The sequence below is a fragment of the Trachymyrmex cornetzi genome, unplaced genomic scaffold, assembly GCF_001594075.2.
Source record: "Trachymyrmex cornetzi isolate Tcor2-1 unplaced genomic scaffold, Tcor1.1 scaffold422, whole genome shotgun sequence".
Lineage (NCBI taxonomy): Eukaryota > Metazoa > Arthropoda > Insecta > Hymenoptera > Formicidae > Trachymyrmex > Trachymyrmex cornetzi.
In genome coordinates this window covers 1,242,652-1,262,944 of record NW_017298983.1, presented here as the reverse complement: position 1 = coordinate 1,262,944, position 20,293 = coordinate 1,242,652, and the positions used below count along the sequence as shown (strand labels likewise).

At 44.1% G+C, this 20,293-nt stretch overlaps 1 protein-coding gene across 1 annotated transcript in view; it reads right to left on the bottom strand.

The window, feature by feature from the left end:
* tara (SERTA domain-containing protein 2 taranis) overlaps positions 1-18,493 on the bottom strand; it is a 51,380-nt gene extending 32,887 nt beyond the window's left edge. The window contains exon 1 of the mRNA XM_018512700.1: positions 17,969-18,493. Within this exon, the coding sequence (XP_018368202.1) occupies positions 17,969-17,989 (21 nt within the window). The 5' untranslated portion in view covers positions 17,990-18,493. The remainder of the gene's footprint in view (positions 1-17,968) is intronic.
* Positions 18,494-20,293: the final 1,800 nt, after the last annotated feature.

Sequence of the window (20,293 nt, the reverse complement as noted above, 5' to 3'; positions counted from 1 at the left end):
TCTCTCTCTCTCGCTCTCTCTCTCGCCCTCGCTCCACCTCGATACTTTTCGGAGGAGGTCGTTGAAAATAACGGCTGGGGCTCGCGCGCGCGAGAGAGAAGCGATATATTAAAACTTCGCTGGTCCGCGCGCAATCAATTTTCGTTAGCGCGAATATCTAAAATCCATGGATACTCGTGTACTCGGGCGATAGACAAGGGCGATCGAGATCTTTTATTATGAAATACTTTCGTGATTCAAGAGAATCTTATTACGATCGAATAATGTAATGTCAAATTATATACCCGCGATATAGAAAATCATCCCTTTGAGCAGACAGTACCATTTTCATGATAATAAATGTTGAGCGACGGATACGCTTTTCCAGCCTGAAAATTTCCGAGGGCACTTAATGTCGATGCTCTTTCGTGAATTGATATACATCCTCTATAATGATCCCAATGATTAGGGCTCTAGCGATTGCCGCACCAAGTTCGACGATACGATCTTCTTCAGCAACAGACGGGGTTAGATAAATGGCCGCGATCGGATTATCCGCGATCGCGAGGCAGCGCTCACGCGATTGAATCGTCATTGCGACTATAGAATAAAAAGAGGAGGGTGAGACGACACCCGAGTAACGCGTCGACGAGTGGTTGAAACTAAACTAGAGCTTATCGTACTACGATACTATCAACTAATAGCTTTGGATTCTTTCCACAGAAGATATTGTCGAGGGAGAGCGATTACTCATATATCAATTTTTTAAATAATTGCAATACATTTGTCATATAGTCAGTTATTTGCTTTGTTATTTGTTAATTCATTATTGCACTACCTCGTCGCATCGTCAGTCTGCTGTCAATAGCTGTTCGAGGGAATACGTATTAATATTCGCTGTTTCCGGTACCCAGTGCCGTCGGTCGTTCAAATTTAAATACCCCAGACCGAGAAACACGCTCTAATCCACCCAAACATACCGTTTTGCATTCGTTAAACGACGTTACATACCATCGTTGAATTGTGCTTACCGGATGACGCATCTCTAAAATAAGCCGGGACTATACGTAATAGAAAAAAGAAGCGCGATCTACGCGAGTCTCGTGGCTACGGCTTATATATATCCTGCTTAACGTAACCTATCCTGTTGACAAACGTGTAATCCGTGTGATGCAAATTGTAATTTGGCCGCCAGAAGTTGTGATGTTCGTTGCACCCTGTAATTGCGATCGGTGTGTTTTCACAGGAGAAGAGAAAATTAGATGAAATGTCAAAGAGTTCAATGAGAAGCAAAGAGAGAAAGAGATGTTTCTATTTTTTCCAAAAGTCTTTTTACATAAAAAAATTATCTTTACATCGCATTCATCTGGAACAATGCGTTTTGTATTTAATTACAACGAGATTACAACAAATATAATTACAAGTATAATATAATTATTACAATCGTAATAACATTTTTTAATGACTCAACATAATTCTCGATGAAACTTCTTTCCTGAAAATCTATAGACAATAAAAAATTACCTAAATTTTTAAATACGCGGTTTGCACGTCAGTCAGTACAACTGGGATTAGATGGTTTATTTTTTTATGTTGAATCTCTAAACAGACAGAATTGTAGAATCGTGAATCTTAAGGTGGAATCAGCAACAGTTCGAGGAGGCGACTGTATCGTTTCAATCTCGATCGAACCTACATCGGGACGAGATAGAGAATCGCTCCGTTCTAATTCGAAGCGGGATTCTTTGCAACCGAGTATAAAATTATACTCGAGCGAGGAACGGCGATCTCGGTTGCGATCGACAAACGGCGACGGCGGTGGTGGCGGCGGCAGCGGCGACGACCTAGCCTCGCAATACCCAAGCTTTCCCGCAGGATCAATGCGGACTATCAACCCTCGGTGCTATCGAGCGAGCAAGCGGAGCCGCGACGGTGACGGCGTAGCGCGTCGATCGCCGCTACGCCGAAGTGTACCTCGTTCACGAGGACGGTGCTGGCTGGTCTGGTCTGGTCTGGTGAGTGCGTCACAGCACTGAGAAATCGCGCGATCGTTCGCGAGCAATGCGCCGCGATGTTAGACACAATGTTGCCAAACGTTAACGTTGGACTGCAGTCGGTCGATGAAATGCGAAATGTAGAGAAATCTGCCGACGTTAGGGGAAAACGAAAAATGTTTCACAATAAAATAAAATTCTCCTCTTTCCTTTATATAGAAAGAAAATTATATTTTATCCGAACGTTGCGTTTTACATCATGAATATTTACTGACCAAAGAGAGAAGTTCGATTGCGTAATTGCCTTTTACTCGACTCGAAAGCTCCTGCGCCAGAAGATATTGCTTCTGGTACCGTCACCTTCCCGAGCGTTACGTGGACTCGCGATAATTCGATATCATCGAATCTTCGATACTCTTGTTTTCGATATATATTTCGAATCGATATCTCACTTCCTTCAATCTATCTAGCCAATATCAGAAACCTTCGTTACCGCACCTGTGCGGAATCGATACCAAAACGTACTTGGCGCTAAAAGAAGTATTAAAATGAACAAAAATACTCTGAATAATATCGATCCCGGCGAGTATCCGCTAGCGAGATACGCATACGGTATACGGGCGCTCAAAAAAAAAAAAAAAAAAAAAAAAAAAAAAAAAAAACGCGGTAGAAGGAAGCCACGAGTCGGCGCGATTAAGTTGACGAAGAAATATGTACACGCGTGTGCGCGAAAAGAGGGGAAGGAAGGCCGCCGCGAAGAAGCGCGCACGCCGCAAAAACACGTTGCTTGCGTGCGCGACGCGGCACGGCCGCGAGGCGAGGTGAGGCGGGGGCGAGACGAGGCGAAGCGAGACAAGGAGAAGTAAGGCAAGACGAGGCGAGGCGAGGCGCTTTCGCGCGAGCGAGGACATAGCCGCGCGTGACGTCGACGCGCTCTATGTGTACGCGAAAGGTGTATCGCGGCGTGCTGCCACCTGCACGAGAGCGCGCGACTCATCGCACGTGGTTGGCCTTTCGCACGCAATAAAACGCGAGTCGCGTGCGTTGCGAAGGGCCCCGACAACTTGTGAGTCGCCTTCGTTGTAGATTGGAACAGCGTACAAAAAAAAATAAAAAAACAAGAAAGGAATGATAGAATGAGGTTTTACATATGTACTCTGCTTGCGATACAGAATTTGAATGGTAGTTTTCGATATCCGGAGGAGGGAGGCGATATCGGATGGAAAGCTACTATAAACGTGCCGGAAATATCTAAAATAAATAGGTAGTAATATTTTTGGCGAATTTTAGATATGTGCAGTATCCGGTAGGTTCAGTTTATAACGTTATCTCGTATACACACTACAGAAATCTTTCGACTTCTCAAGATAAGACGAATACATGCTATCGAATTCGTAAACCGGTATTCATAGTCGCGATTCTTATATTTAAGAATGTCCTAAGTACAATCTTAAAATGTCATGAACCATCAGAAGCCGGTATTCATAATGGTATCTGATATTTTACTTATATGTATTTAAGGCCGTCTTAAATACAGTTTTAAGATGCCATAAACCAATCATAGAGCAGTATTATTAGCATCTTAAGACTTAAGATGAATTTGAAATAAGAACCGACTATAAATGTCGCTCAGAAAGCTGTATTATTATCTTAAGACATTACTTAAGACGGTCTTGAAATAAGAACAGACTATGAATACCGGCTATGGTCATCTAAAATCAAAATTTTATTCGTCAAAGACCTCGATGGTATTTCTGCGAGAGTCGCTTTTAAATAAATGAAAAGAAAATCAGAATAATGTTGAATTGAGAAGAAACAGCATTCGCGTGCAAGGTGAAGGAGCGAAGGCGCATTCACCGGCGCGGATCGTCGTCTAGCGCGAGGACCATCTCGCGAGGGTACTTATTGCTAAATGAGAGTGCCGATATCTGCCTCGTCCGCGGAGTAGCCGCTTTTTACCGTCGTCGTCGCGCGCACGTTGCCGACTCCCGTTTGCATACGATAAGCACTCGTCGTTTCCCCCACCAAGTTCTCCCGCGCGTTTAGACGCATTCGCTATCTCCAAAGGGAGTCCGTCTGTATGCACTTGGCAAAAGAGCGGTGCCACCTGTGTGTAGGCGCATGAATTTATAGCTCGTGGGAATGTCGCGAAGGGAGAAAGGGAGGAGCGGACCGCGAGAAAAAGACGGAGATAGGCGACCGGGGGGACAGGGCAAAGCAGGGATAGACGCGGGGGAGACGAGGGGCGCGAGGGATGACCCGAACCACGTGGCGATCTATTTGTCACGCGAGAGCGGTCACTCCTATCGCGTTAAGTTTGGTTAGGCAATCGATGGATCTTGGCCGCGCCATTCGAACCGGCGCCTTTCGCGAGACTGAAATATTATACTAACCGCGCGCGAATGCGGGAATGCGAAAGATGATATTTCGCGGATTGGACGAGTATTTCGCGTACGTCCCGAAAATCGGAGAACGGTGAATCGCGAGAGATCTCAGTTTATTCATTAGTTTGAAAAAGTTATGCCAACATTTTAGATCGTTTCAACAAAGTTGCGTTACACATCCTTCCATATCCTCGCGAGAAATCAGGGCCTCGAATTAAATTTCTCTAAATTGGAGTTCGTTAAAGATTAATCAATGATAAAAAAAAAATGCCTTATTCGCTCTCTTCAAGTTTTATTCGCCCCGGAGTTCATCAACTTTTAACGCTAAATAAATCTATAATTAAATCTCGGTTAAAATTGCGCCAAGAGAAGATCGATCCCGATTTCTCGTCAGAGGACTCCCCCTTCTTCTCTCCCGGTTTCCTCCATACGTTTCCCGAATACCCGACTATTCAAGTACTCAAGTACTCGAATGATGCCCTAGCGCAGTCACCGAGCATGCATGATACCATGTTGCTCTCTTGGTGGCCTTGAAGTAAGTATCATCGCATACTGAGGCTCAAGGTAAAGGAGGTTGGTAGGGGCCATAGGCCTGAGATCGGCTATCGGAGTCACACCCTCGTACCCTTCTCTTTCTATCTGTCTAGCAGCCCTTTTCCGTCGTCCTTCCTGCTTCATTCTATTTCTATGTTCCTTCTTTTTGCCACCCCCGGCGCTCTACCGCCCCCGCTACCCTATCCTTTTCCTTCAATCTCTCTCTCTCTCTCTCTCTCTCTCTCTCTCTCTCTCTCTCTCTCTCCCCCTTCCTATAGCTCGTTTTTCCTCCGCTCTCCCCACTGCATTGGCCTCTTTCCCCGTGTATATACACATATATATATTATATATATATGTATATATCTATATATATACATACCATATATACATATATATTACTATCCTGCCGCATCCTCTTCTCGCTCCCACCACGCCAGCTCGTTTGATTCCGGTTCGATGGAATGCTATACGATCTTAGGAAGCGAAGGGAGGACAGAGCCTGACGGAGAAGTGAGAAGGGAGAATAGGGGAAGACGGTGAGGAAGAGAGAAAAAGAGAGAAAGAGAGAGCATGTGATAGAAGAGAAGTAGGAGGGAGGGAAGAGAGACGGAGTCGACGGAAGAAAGGCGAGAGGGGAAGGGAGTGACGAGCAAAACAAGGTGGGGGAAAGGAGAGTGGGAGTACTGGAGGAGAGGGCGAGGGATTGCGTACATGTACTTCGGTACTCTAGGCGCACACGGTTGATATACATACAACGTTGATCGTTAAAAGAGGATTTCCATTACCGGGTCAGTGCCGGACAGCGAAACGACGAGAGCGCTCTGACTGTCGCGTCTCCGCTCGCGCAATCGCGAGTTAGCGATTAACCGGGAATGCCGGTCGTCAAAAGCCCTCGAAATTGCCACGAGCACATCTCCATACATCCCTTTACATGTATAGATGATATAAAAATCATCTAATATTTAAGATGATAAAATCCCGTTGAATGTTATCATGCATAAACGATACATGTAACGTAACCCGTAATGTTAGATTCTTTTTTTTTATGTCGCAACTCTTTTATATCTTATTTAAGTGTCACTATGGGTCACAAATTTATCACGTAAACGTTCACAACGTCAAACTATTTCAGACGCGAAAGCTTAAACGTATTATGCGTCTGCCACTTGACTAGTCCGAAATTATATGGTTTCGTGCCATCCTAAACTGATAACGTAATCCTGTCTTAAAGGGAGTATTTCTGTCAATAGATAGTCATCGACGCTCATTGTGTGAACGATTTGCAGGATTTGTGTTTGGCTTATAAACTAGATATACTCGATTGCATCGCCAGGCGCTAATAATAAACATATGAATCGATATTGATACTGAGTATCTGTCCGGGATTTGCTTAACAATATTTTTGCCAAATAACAAACTTCAAACAATTTTCAAGTACCTACTTTCGTTCTATCCCGGACAAATGCATTTATCAGTGAGATATTTTTAATAAAAATATAATAATGAAAAATACAATAAAATTTTGCAAAACTTTAGACAGATATATACTATTGTTATTTTTGTCTATCTTGTGACACGTTCTTGCGTCATTCTTCGTAATTATCAGTTTTTGGTTATTTTCACTTTTCGATTCATTATGCAACCATTACTTTACGACATAGTTGCATGGACTTTCGCAAAAGCGGCAGGCAAGAGATGGTTATAGCAAAATATACAGTGCGATATAGCGCAATATCTATAAAGTATAGGTGTATAAAATGTCAATGTACAATATAACATAAATATTCATTCCCCGATGAAAATATCGGTGTAAAAACAATATTTTAATCAATTATACTAGAAATATTTCAAAAACGCGGAAAATACAAAGCTAAACATTTGGTTCATTAACATCAAAATGCACACAAAATATCTTTCGTCATATGCTGAAATTAAATCAATGCGAGACATCGCTAAAATACCGTTCCGTTCAGATTCCCCGAAAAAGCTACGAATCCATTAATGATTAACGAAAGTATAATTCCTTTATTTGTCGAATATATAGCGGAGTCAATTATAACGACAGAAACAGATCCGTTGATACATTGGCCGAACTCCGCGGGTCAAATGTCTCAGGGAGGCGATGAGGAAATTTCGAGGCCACCGTGCACGTTGCCGATGTGTCACGGTACGGCACGGTGCTCCAACTAGTGTTCGCAAGTGTCCGTGACACTCGTTGTCGGGAGCCGGCACCTCGCGCGCGGGAAGATACACGCATATCCGTAAAGATATAGGCGCCACGCGGCTCAACGCGGGTACGGTGCGACGCGACGCGACGCGACGCGACGACGGCTCCTTCAAACGGTGCTATCCACGTGGTTCCTAAACGCCCCTCCCTTCGTGTTTACGATCCCTTCTACGGCCCGCCCGCCCGCCGCTCACCGCACTGTCACATACCTAGCCCCTCTTTTTACCGATAGGGAAGGTAAACAGCCGTCGAGTGTCACCTGTTATTACTCGTACGCAAATAGGCTTCATTCATGGTCAACCGTCGTGCACGCGCGTACGCGCGTACGCGCTCTAATCCGGAAATGTTTACGTTACGAGCACTACGGCGCCTCTCAGGTGTGCGTCTTCTCCCTAATTCGATGTCTTCGACTTTTTGCCTTCGTTTATTCGCGATTTTATGGAACGCGCCGAATATATTCTTATATATCTGATATAATACGAGAAATGATCTTTTATTTATTAAAATTTGAAATATTGTTTAGAGAGTTTACTTCATTGTATTTTAGTAAATTTTAATATTTCATAGATATTCGTTTCATTTTAACTCCAGTAATAACTATTTTTCATATTGTTGTACGAATTATGTTTACCATATATATCTATATGTATATTTATGTTTCTTTGCGTTTACTTTTAACTTGTACTACGATCGGATGAAAAAATAAAGGACGTAATGCGAAAAAATCTAAACTCGACGGCATTATTAAATTTACCGTGTAATTTTCATACGTCAAGAAATAATAACAAAGCAGAAATATTAAGAAAAATAGTATTACGGTAAAATGTCGTAAAGTAAAATAGTACTGATGAAGGGGGATCGCATGTTCATCAATGTTAATCGTAAGAGATAACATTCTCCAATTTCTTGTCATATTGAGTTCTGGTTCATTCCGAATGAGACTTGCACGTCCGACAGATGCGAATCTCTGCGCGAACCTCGTCGGCAACCGAGCCGAAACCGACTGAGCCGCGGAATAGAAGCAGCGGCGGTGACTACACGACGACAACAAAGTGCATCGCTCGTTGCACCGCGAGCGAGAGCGCCGCGGGGAAGAGAGATTACGGCAGAGTGAGAAAGAGGAAGAAGCGAGGCGAGGCGAGGCGAGGCGAAGTGAGGCGAGGCAAGGCGAGACGGGGCGAGACGCAGCAACGAGCTGAATCTCCAGTGTGGTCGAAAGGGATGGATGCGGAAAAGCACGAGGGGCAGCATAGGGCACGGGGGAGAGGAGAACACGGTGCGGGGCGGCGGGGGGAGGGTAAAGAGGAGCGGTACATATAGCGCGCCGGTTGTGTCGGAGTGTGGAGGGAGAGAACATCTACAATGCACCCGACATGTACACGCATGCACACACGTTCGAGGACGAATTCACAAACTTCGGTCGGCTCTCTCGTAGTCTCCACCCTCTCTCTCTCTCAGTCTCCCTCCCTCCCGCTCTCCCATCGTGGGAAGCCTCTTCCCCAGCGTCACCCAGCGGGGAGCGTTGTCTCTCTCTCTCTCTCTCCCTCCTCAAATACTCCCCCCGATCCTCCCGGTCATGTGTGTTTATACCGCACTTTATGGTACATACGTACGTACCGTATATACATCGCTCTCGTGACGAGCGTAACGCGAGAACCTCTCTCACGCATACGCGCGAGTCCTTCGTACGGCGCGCGCCGTAGAAAGTACATAAACCGTCCTCATTCACGTCGATATCGTCAACTGTTGCTTCCTCCGTCGTCGCGCCTGTGGGTAAACCACCGACACCGCGTGTGTCCCGCGTGTTAAGGCTCGTTCAAGAGAGGCACGCGACTCTTCGAACGTATGGAGGGAGGAAACCGAACGACCGTATTAAACTACCCCGCTGCGTGGAAAGGTCCTATCTATGGAATACGTCTACAAACATCCCAGGGTCTCTTTGTCAAACAATCAAGTTTTTCGAAACACATATTGATATTTAAACGCCTCTCTTTGACTGACCGCAATAACAGATAATATACCGTAAATCACTGTAACAATGAGTCGAAGACAGACTCGTAATTTTTCTTGTTGTTGATAGCAGACAAAAGTCACTGACACCTGCCACGTGGACAGCAAGTCCTGCCACAAGTTCAGGAGCAGCAGGTGCCATTGTGTCCCAAAGGCACCCCCGCCACCGTAGGCTGATTCCTGCTAGCCATTAACTGGCGGTGGGCGTGAAATTCACCCGTACAAAAGGCTCGCGGCGGTCTCGTTAATGGAGAGGGAAGAAAACGGGGCCGCGAAACTCTCCGTTCACATCTCGCTCTCTCTCTCTCTCTCTCTCTCCCTCTTTCTCTCTTTGTCTCTCACCCTATATGTCTTCCTCTCCTTGTTCTCCTCTCTTCTCACGTTTAACCTTAACCTACCGCAAGAGGACTAGAGAGTTTCGCGCGGCGCGCGACTTCATCAGAACGCGACGCATCCCCGGAAGCCGAAGGTTCGCGAGATGTGCGCTGTGATTTAAGCTCGACCCGTGAATTTAGGACACCGCCAACCTTAACCTTTATATGAGCAGTACGGTACGAGATAGTATACCGTGCTATATTCTTTCGAGAAACGGAAAATCATTAACTTTTTTAGAGATTGGATATTATAGAAGGATGACATTTAATTTAGGGCGTCCCTTATGTTTGAATCATAAGATCACAAATTATGCACCATATATATGGAATCTATATCTATTTACCATAATATTAAAGTTAATAAACTTTTTCCCAAAGATTTAAATGCGTGAAAATTTATTTTATCCCCATACTTTTTTTAATTACAAATAAATTATTATATTTTGCAATATGATTATATCACGATAATACATTATAAATTTATAATTTTAGCTTGCAAAATATGAAGAAGAACTGGCGAAAAATTATTGAGTAAGAATTTCTTCATTTGAGATGATATGAAACTACACCGTTCTATGCGTCTTTCCACGAGTTCACCAAGTATCGCTAACGGTTACTTTTACGGAAGATTCCCGCGGACAGAATCGCGCGAGAAAAGCCTGGATGAAGAGAGACGAGGCCGGACAAAATCCGCTATTCTTCCACTTAACTGGTAAGTGGTCGCACCATGAGTGTTCCATTCAGATAAACAATTTCTTTTTTATGATTATATGAAATATATAATTGATAACTTCAAGTTACTTTCTTATTATATATATACATGTACGTATATAGTCTCCTATTTTTTCAGTATTATCATCTTATAAACGAATAATGAGGTGGCAAAGTATTAGAAAAGAATTAATTATGTGTACGTGTGTGCGAGCGGTGAGTTTCGCGCGTTTCTACTTTCTAACTGAACGTACCCTTTGTTTCGGCGCGGTTTATCGTTCTACATTAATGCTAGAAAGATGGAAAATAAAACGCATTTCTCGAGCGAGTCTTTCAAATGGCAGAAGCAGACCTCGTTCCTGTAAAACTAGGTTTTATTGTGTTCCCAGATATAGAGTTTATTTTACCGAAACTAAATACGATAACACAATAAGTTATAACAATTAAGAAGAATTATTTCAAAGCCATGCATGTATTGTATCATATAACAAAGCACATATATATTTGCAAAATCAAACAGAGAAGAAATGACAATTTCTATCAAATTTAAGATCGATAATACTTTCGAGTTTATTCTTAGCATATTAAAAAAAAATAATTTATCTTGACATAAATATCTTTTATATTCCAACAATGGAATTAGTTTATAAGAGACTTACTTTCTCCTACTCGTTCTCTATCTTGTTTTCTTTCAAGCTAAAACCGTCAAAGAAAATAATTTGTTTCAAAACTAAGATGACATTTAAAAAAAAAAATCACATAGTATCGATAGAACGTCTGAAGAATTTACGTGTTCCTACATAAACTGAGAATGCAGTTTCCTTCATCGAGAACAAATTGTGTGAAAGGGGATCGATGATACTTTCATCTGAATCCGGTGAAAGAAAGAGGGATGAATCGGGAGGAGATTCTACACTGACGTCTTCCGATATCGATCGCGCTCGCGTACGCTCGCGCATGATTGACATATCGATTACGCCGGGCAAATTTTTCAATCGCCGCGGACCGCTCACGTAACGTAAACAAAACAATGCGCGACGACGCGATGCTGATGCGAGGCGCGTACGATGCACCACGTGCCTCGATGTCTCCGTCGGCGGAGGGGGATCATTGGAGGTGGGGTCGGGTGGAGAGACAGACAGCGGACGCGTTACAATATTCGTAATTCGTGATTCATCGATCTCGCAGACGATACACGCGCTCAGACATTTTTATGCCGCGGGCCACGTGTACGCTTCGAATTTTATTGACGAATTACGACAAAACGCGATCTGAATTCATTCAAACTTTTTACGTGGACATTCTAATCTCGTACATATCAAATTGTTTAGAATAGGCTTATCCCACTTTAGCTCCGAAGTTGATACGCAAAGCCATCGATGTAAAAAAATTCAATATGGATAAGATATATTTCAGGAATTGTAAATTCTGTGACGCATTACCTTGAAAATTTAGGGCCATGGCACACAGAAAAACTTAAGACGTAAGTAGTAAGAAAATCAACATGTTGGATCGGCTACTACTTACGGTCTAGTAATCTTAAGCTTATTCTAGAACTGCGTAAGCGCGTAGTTGTAAAAATTTATCATAGCTATGAGAAGAATACTCGACTGTGATTGGTCAATTCTTATAACTGCAACCACTTCCAACTATGCTTACGCAATTGTAGGATAGGCTTTACGATTTCTATTGTGACTGGCCAGTTCGCTTACTGCCTACGTTTTACTGCTTAAGTTCTTTTTTCTCTTGGTCGTATTTCATGGCCCTTACAGTTCCCGAAATCTCAGGTACCTGAATGTTGGCCTTGCGTTCCAGCCTCGGACTAAATTTGAACACACTTGCAGGATCAGAACAAAGAAAAGAAAAATTTCCAAATATTTTAAAGTGATATTATAATATAATCTACGAACAAATTTTTAATTCGACATTATTAAATTATTTACGCGCTTACATCGACGGTTGAAAACCACTGTGGTGATAACTTTTATCCGAGACGCGCGCAAAGAAACGAGAGCACAAGTCAAGAGCGAAGCTGCGTCAGAAGGTCACCAACTCAATCGCAACATTGTTAACGATACTACGTTGCTTAACGAACGATATGATACCGAAAAAGTGCCAATACTGCAGAAATATATTGCTTATATCCAAGATGCATCGACAATCACCGACGATAAATACGACCAACAGAAAAAATAAAAGAAAATAAAGAATTTTTTCTGCTTTTTTTATTTAAAAAAGAATAAATAAAAAAATTAAAAGTATAATATCGTAGGCATGTAATAAAAAGACGCGATTTTTTTAGAATTAAGACCCGGGATTTCTGAAACTTCAATTTTAATACTAGAAAACTTTGAATATTTGCGAACAAAATCTCATCGCCCAATGTCTAATAGGAAAATATATGAAAGGTCGACAAATTATCATACATGTAATACATAATTGGTGCTTTCCAGCAAGAGACATAATATGTAACACATTTCATTTTTGTTTAACATTGGCAAACAGCAAGAATGTAATGATTCCACTATGTTACATCATTGTGTAATTCGAATCTCTTGCTGAAAAGCACTCAAGATTTTATTTTCTACGCGATATCAACGTGTGTTTTCCATTTAGTGACCCAAACATCATTCTATCTTTCTTGCCATTCAATGAGTAAGTAAGATAGAAGGGGACTCGTGTCAACTTGTGTCACCCTATGGAAAGTAGCCAACGAGTGCCGTTCGACCGGTCTTCGCTCAATCAAAGAAGACAAATGAATTTGGTTAGAAGTCGCGATGAGGAGGCACGCGCGGGAACGACGGTAACAACAGGGTCCGGGCACTCGTGTGCCCGCTTCCCATGCATTTAAAACGGGGACGCCGGCCGTAAATCACGCGGTTAGAGCGGAGCCCAGCCGCGTAGCGTAACGACGGAGATGTCCGTCCGTCCGTTCGTACGCCTCGTCTCGTGGTTGCCGCCGCCACCGCCGCCGCCACGTGGTTTCTGCGGCAAAACTATGCGGCCACCGCCGCACGCCGGCCCGGCGAATTTATGAATGGGAGAAGCCTATTGACAGATCGCGCGTCGATAACTCTCTCGTTAATGGCCCGTGATGGTGGGCGCACGAGGGCCGGTGGGACGAAGGAGGCGGAGGTGCTCGGAGGGAGGGTGGGAAGTAGGGGAAACTTGGACTCACTTTGTACTGACTCGCGGCGCGCCGTGCCGACGGGCCGTTGCCGTTGCCGTTGCCGTTGCGATATGCAGCATAGCAGCGATCCAAGGTAACGCGCGGGAACGCGAGTTCCGAAATCGATCGAAATAATGCATCGCGGAGTATAGTACGCTTAGCGCGTTCATCCCGCGGCGTGCAGAGAGAAATGCAATATTGAAATCTGGTTTTGAGCGCGCGCGTACATAAGCTTTCCACCACGAGTCGAATATTATACTTGATAATTTCAAGTTTGTATTAAAAAATATATATGTGGAGAGAGAGAGAGAGAGGGGGGGGGGATTGTCTATTACATAAATATTAATATAAAAATTAAATAATTTCCGTACTGTGTAGCTTTCATTACTTTAGGCTGAAACTGTTTTCAAGATTAATGAAGCGAGATCCATTCTCATATGCAATCTCGGTTATTAGCGTACACGTTTTTGGTCAGCGGTTTGCCTCTCGGCATCAAATCAAACGCGCGGTCCGGTATCGCCACGCCGCTTACGTCGATAATACGGAAATACATTGCGAACAGAAATAGATTTCGCGGAGGAGTTATGTCACATACATTGCACTATCCGATGAATCGATGACACTCCTGTTTATACACGCATTTCAATAAAATTTACCGCTATAGAAGTTTAGTAAGTCAGCCTGCGTATTCAGTGCCGATGCTCGCTCGGTTTGCGCGAAACTGGAGTTTGTTTATCATCAGCGAAATGTAGAGACTCAGCAAGAAGTTAAATATACGCGCGCTTATGTGAAAAAATACAGATTATATTTGCACTATAGCCTGGTAAGAATATTTCAAGAGTTTATTCAATATGCATTGGTTGTTTTATTCAATCTCTCTATTAAAATTGGTCCAAGATAATTTAAAATGATTGAATTAATATTAAAAATGTTTATCGTTCTTTTAAATATTGAGAGAAAATATCTGCATGTTGCGCAGAGAAATTGTATGAATCATTAAAACAATTACAATAAGTACCATTTAGAATTTATTATTACGTTCAAAATTAAAGATTAATATAGAAATGAAAATATTTAATTCGACGAGTACATTAACTTACTAGTATTCCTTTTAGTGTGTCTTATGATACGAAAATGGATACTTTTAGCTATACGATATAATAGTAATATTATATAAAATTGATGGATTTATGTCAAACCTTGATATTATTTAGATCATTATTATTTTATTGCATCTCACTGATTTAAATAAAAATAGTCAAATTCTAGCTCGATATTTCCAATTAGGCTAATAATGCTATAAACCTCCACTTCTTTTAAAAATAACTTAAAAGTGCTGCTCCAGAAACTTAATGAGTGAGAATAAAATCCCCATCACTTATACTATTACATTAATAATATACATTATTACGTAATTATAAAGTCAAAGGTTACGAATACCTTGTATTTCACGGCTCACCGAATTGAAGGACACTACTCTTATAATAATCTTTCCTTTAAATTTATAATAAACCCCCGTTTTATCTGGAACCAGTTTATATCGCGCCGGTAACTGAGATAGACGAGGATTCATCTAGAAGGGTTAAGAGCGCGGGCGCGAATTTTTCCGTTCAAGTTTAACGATGCGCCGGCAACACGCGCATACCGAGACAACCATTTGTCGCGTACGACGCGAAACCACGTGGAAAAACTGGCTGGTTTTGTCGGTCATCGGGCCACCGGCCGTCGGAAGCGCCGAAAAACCCTCTCCTCTTCTCATCTCTTCCTCCTCCTCCTCCCTCCCCCTGTGCTTGCGCCACCTTCATCCCCTAGACTCACTGTACACTGCTGATTTATCGCTACCCAAATTTTGGCGCGTCCGTTCCACGTTCGTGCGCCAATTTTAAGCAGAATCGCAACGCTCGTCCGTTGGCAAGTAAATTACCGATTACTTTCGTCCACGTTCGATGAAAATCATTATTACAGTTATTATTCCTAATTTCCTCTCGTTCGAGTCGGATCTCATCTAATTTTAAAAGAATATATAACGTAAACTCTTCAGATCAGTAGGGAATGCGAGTATCGAAGAAAAGATATTGAGATATATTTCTATACGATATTTGTTTTGAATATTCGTGTTCACTTTTTGCATTGGAAGATTTTCAACCTCTAGAAATGTTGACGAATTTTAGAAATCCTTCGCTAATCCCTCTCAATCCTATCCGTTTAAATAGTTTTTGCAGCGTAAATCTACGTAAATTTGCATAAATTCGCACAGGCAAACAGTTTTGAACAGTCTCAGGTTTTGAACGGCACGAGATACGTTTACACATTTCGTTGTGGATCATTTAGCCTGAATGGTCCGAAAAGAATATCCAAAGGTAATCCTATTACATTTAACATTCAATAAGTGGCTATCGTTTGTATATACAATAGATCGGTCAGTTTCTTTCATCTTATTTCGGACATCTCTATTATAGAAATGTATCGTTGAAAGCAAACCATAAAAGTGTGGCTCTACGGTATAATTTCTCAAGAATAAACTTGCAAGTCATGCAAACAAAATAGTGTTTGTGGTCAACACTCGAAGTGTCATATGATCATTTGGAGTCATCCCGTTTGCTTTCAATACCGAAAAACAGTAGATGACAAATCGATTCCCAATTTTAATTCAAGAGTTAAAATTCTGGTGCAATAATGTCGGAATTAAAAAAATTATACGATATGGATTGAAAAAGCATTCTAATTAGTTTCAAAATTTAACAGACTCATTTATGTGGTAAATGAAGTTTGCGAATAATAATTTTCTAATTAAATTGTAGTTTTACATTACATTTTGTATCCCGCAATCTACACAATCGTTGTCGAAGAACATGGAATATTCGGTGTGGAACATTATTTGCAAATTTTTTACGAGACGGTGCAAAGATGAACAGATCGGGGTCTAAATAACGCATGTGACGGTAACCTTTCGCGGCGAGAAATATCTCTGAAAACAATTCGGATGGCACAGAATTATGACTCGTGCGCGTTCTCTTCGTGGATTACGATTCGACGATATCGCGCCCCTCTCCTTCGATTTTGTCGCAAAACATTTCGCGCCGCTCAAAGACCTCGTGATGAAAAACAATCGCTAGGAAGAGAGAGAGACAGGATAAGAGGAAAAAGGTAAAAGGACGAAAGTGAGGGAGAGAAAGGTGGAGAGTGGATAACTCCGAGAGAGAAAAAGAGAATGATTGGGGGGAGGAGGGGGAGAGAGAGGGAGGAAGAGAGAGAGAGAGAGAGAGACGCAGCAAAAGCGAATATGTCTTTAAAAACACCCCCCTAGAGCAGATCGGGTTGTTGTCGTCGTGGTAACCATGACGACGCTGCCCCTTGATGGTTGGTTATAACCGTATCCCCACCAAGCGTCTCCGAGCCGACGCTAGGTTTCCTCGCGGCGCTGGCCAAGCGAAGAGGAGGCAGCCAGCAGCCTCGGGCGATCTCTCTCACCCTCCACCCCGCTGCTCCCCGCCGTGCTCCATCCTCACCACTCGCCTCTGCCGCGCTCTCCGATAACCCCCCTTCTCGTCCCAAACCCCACCGCGCTATCAAGCTGCCGCTGTCGCTCGTTCTCCACCCCTCTCTTTGCGCGCTCCCCGCTGACTCCACCGACTCCACCGGCCCACACAGTACGCAACGCAAGCCACCTCGTCGTTCCCCCTCGGCGGGCTTCGCCGCCTCGTCATCCTCTTTCCCCTTGCGGCCGCCCTCCTGCCGTCCCTGCCTCCCCCCGCCGGGCCAAGGAAACGCGGGATCGCTTCGAATTCAAACTACCGAACACGAGGTTACCACGCGTCAAATCTGACACTTGGTCGTCCTACGCGTGCTCCGCGTCTCGTGCTCGCCGCCGTACATTTTTTTTTTTTTTTACGGCTGTTTTTCGCTCGTGGTTTCCGAAAGCGAGCGAATCAGTACGGGAACGTCGATCGATTTTTCGAGAACGATGTTAAGCGCGATGCCGCGCCGTGAACGAACGGCCGAGTCCTTATTTTCGTGTCCTTATCTTCTTTCGTTCACCTTTTCTCTTTTGTACCCGAAGGAAGATAACTTCGTCATTCGACGAAGGTGGAAATTTTCCCGAGACGGCAAACTTGAATGACGTTCGTCGAGCGGATCGTTGAAAGCGTGACGTTGGGACGTTAAAAGTTTTCCTCGACAGAGAGATATCCGCGTCTTACGTCGCGTCAGTCGTGTTTCACGCGTACCGTACTTCGTAACGTCGTTACAGGAAAAAGAAAAAGAGTAAAAAAAGACGTAAAGTCCCGACGGGGAAAAATACTCGCGCGCGAGTCGGCCTCCTACGTTCGTGCTGCTCCGCGAGCGGCGAGACTCCGAGAGCCGAACGCGCGATCACGTAACCCGCTCTCCTCGGCCGGCACGTAACGCGGAAACGCGGCACGCGTGTCGTACACGCCGAAGCCGAAGGAAGGGAACGCACACACGGGGGAGCGCGGGAGTGCGCCAAGGAGGGGATAGGGGGTTGCGGGAAAAAAGGACGGCGGCCGAGAGCGGCGCACGCGAGAGCAAGAGAGAACGATGCGCGCGGAACCGCGCGCGAAACTCACCTGACTGACGTCGCACCACATTATTATTTCGCTGACACTGACGACAGCATCTTGGTACGCTGCTGCTGCACTGCCGCGCACGGTGCTACCGCGACGGTCCGTTTTTTCCTTCGCTCTCCGCGTGACTTGGAGATTCGTCGTGAGAACCGAGAGAAAAGTAGCCGGAACCGACCAACGGCGGTACGTGGAACCGAAGTTCCACGTTACTTCGGCCGTGGGCACGATGAAGTCCTGTTCCGCAAATGCCCGTCCTCTCTCTCTCTCTCTCTCCCTCTCTGTCTTTCACGCTCTCTCACACTGTCTTTTCTCACTTCTCGTCTCTTTCTCGGTACGTGTCTGTTAGCGTTTCGTTATTTTCTTTTGTTTTTCTTTTACTTTTATGTAACTCACAGTCTCACGAAAAACGCACTGCGCGACGTTAAGTATCGGCCGCCGGTAGCCCGGTTAGCTCCTCAAGTAACATCGCACGATCACTCCGAACAGATGACAACGCGACTGTCATCGACACACACGACAGCAGCTAGCTGGCCATGCAAAGCATTACTGAGTACTCTGACAACACTCCTCGCCGAGTAGCGCCGCTCGGTTTTCCCCCGAACGCGTGCTCGGCCGATTCCGCCGGCGTTCGGCCCACCTGCACTCCGACACGAACGTCAGTGCCGTAGACGCGCGTCCAAGTGCCCACCGTCCTTACCACGCAAGTCGCAACGCGCGCTTTGTGTCCCATCGAATTTCACATTGACGCAGAAACTATAATGCGACGTACGATCGTTCGGGGATCGCGATCATTCGGAAACAATTTCTTATCGCGACTAGCAAAATTGTCGCCAATGTTTTTGAAAAAGAAAAAAAAAAGAAAGAAATATAAGCCTGCGACTTATGGCAATTGTTTCGATTGACGATAACATATGTTTGCGGTGTTCTTAACGTGACATTTCGAGAGAAAAAGTCGATCGCTCGCAGGGCGCATAATGCCATATTGTTTAGCGCCCCGAACGCCCTGATGTAATTGATATAAATGGAAGGATACGTTTCATTCACGGCGCGTAAATTAATTACATAATTAATATCGGATTTAATATATCGTAGGACTATGTATATGTCACTCTGACCGTTTGCGAAAGGAAATTCATTGTCGAAGTGTGTGCAGCTTTTCAGATATAAACAATGCTTTTATGTCGAATGATTGGTGGCGCTCATTAGCGCGCGGGATGGACGAGGATGGGTTTTGCGTCGCGGTATATAATAAAAGAAACAGATTCTCTCTAGGATTCGCCCGTCAAATATCCTCTCTTTCTCCCTCTCTATCACACTTTTTTTTTCTCTCTCTCTCAGAAAGTTCCGCGCTCCCCGTGCGATCGAGAAAAATCGTTGTGTTCGAGAAAGTCCGTGATAGCGCGGGCCGGTCGATGAAAGTTATCGGAGAACGGATCGGCGACGGCCGCTGAAATATTTCAGCGACGCAGCAAAAACTCAAAATGACTTTGCGGGCGCGCAGTCCGCGCGCGGATCGCGCCGATTCCCGGCTCGTCGCGTCGTGCTGCTTAATATCTTACGAGACGACCGAGATAGCACGGTCAATCGCGCCACTGCGCGACGCCAGGACCTTGCGGCCAGCAAGGTAATCACGCGCTCGCGAAGCGAACAGCCGCGCGAAACGACGGAATGTTTTCCGTGTCCCCGACATTTCTCTTGTTCTCCGCACGAAAATCGAAAAAGATTTGTCGACAGTCCATTTGTCCAATTACCTTTAATATTCATCAATATCTATCTATCCATCTATCTATCTACATATATTATATATTATATATATATATATATGTATATGTATATGTATACACATATATATGTGTGTGTGTGTGTATGTATAAATAATATGTTCGATATTCTCTTTTACTTCGCGCGATATTATTTATCGATACGCTCGCGATATTGCGTCGAAATTAACATGGAATTGTTGCAAGATGATTGAAATGAGAATAACATATTATAATTAATTAACTCGAAAGGAGAGTCTACTTTGTTAAATTTCGAAAATGTTGAATCGGCACGAAGCGACGTTCGCATGTCAGATATTGAAGAGGAAAAAAAGGGGAGAACCGAGAGAAAACGGAGAAAAGGACGGGCAAAGAGGAACTCGCGCGCGCGGGAGTGAGCGTGTCCGTGAGTAAATTTTCACGCGGCCTTAAAAACGTAAGTATATAGAGGCCTTTGGAGGTTCAGGCGTCGAGACTGTCGAGAGCGGCGTCGAGAGGGCCGAGAGCGGGCAGCCTTCACCGGGGAACCTCCGGTGCATCGTGCAGGGGCCCCCGAACACGAGGGAGT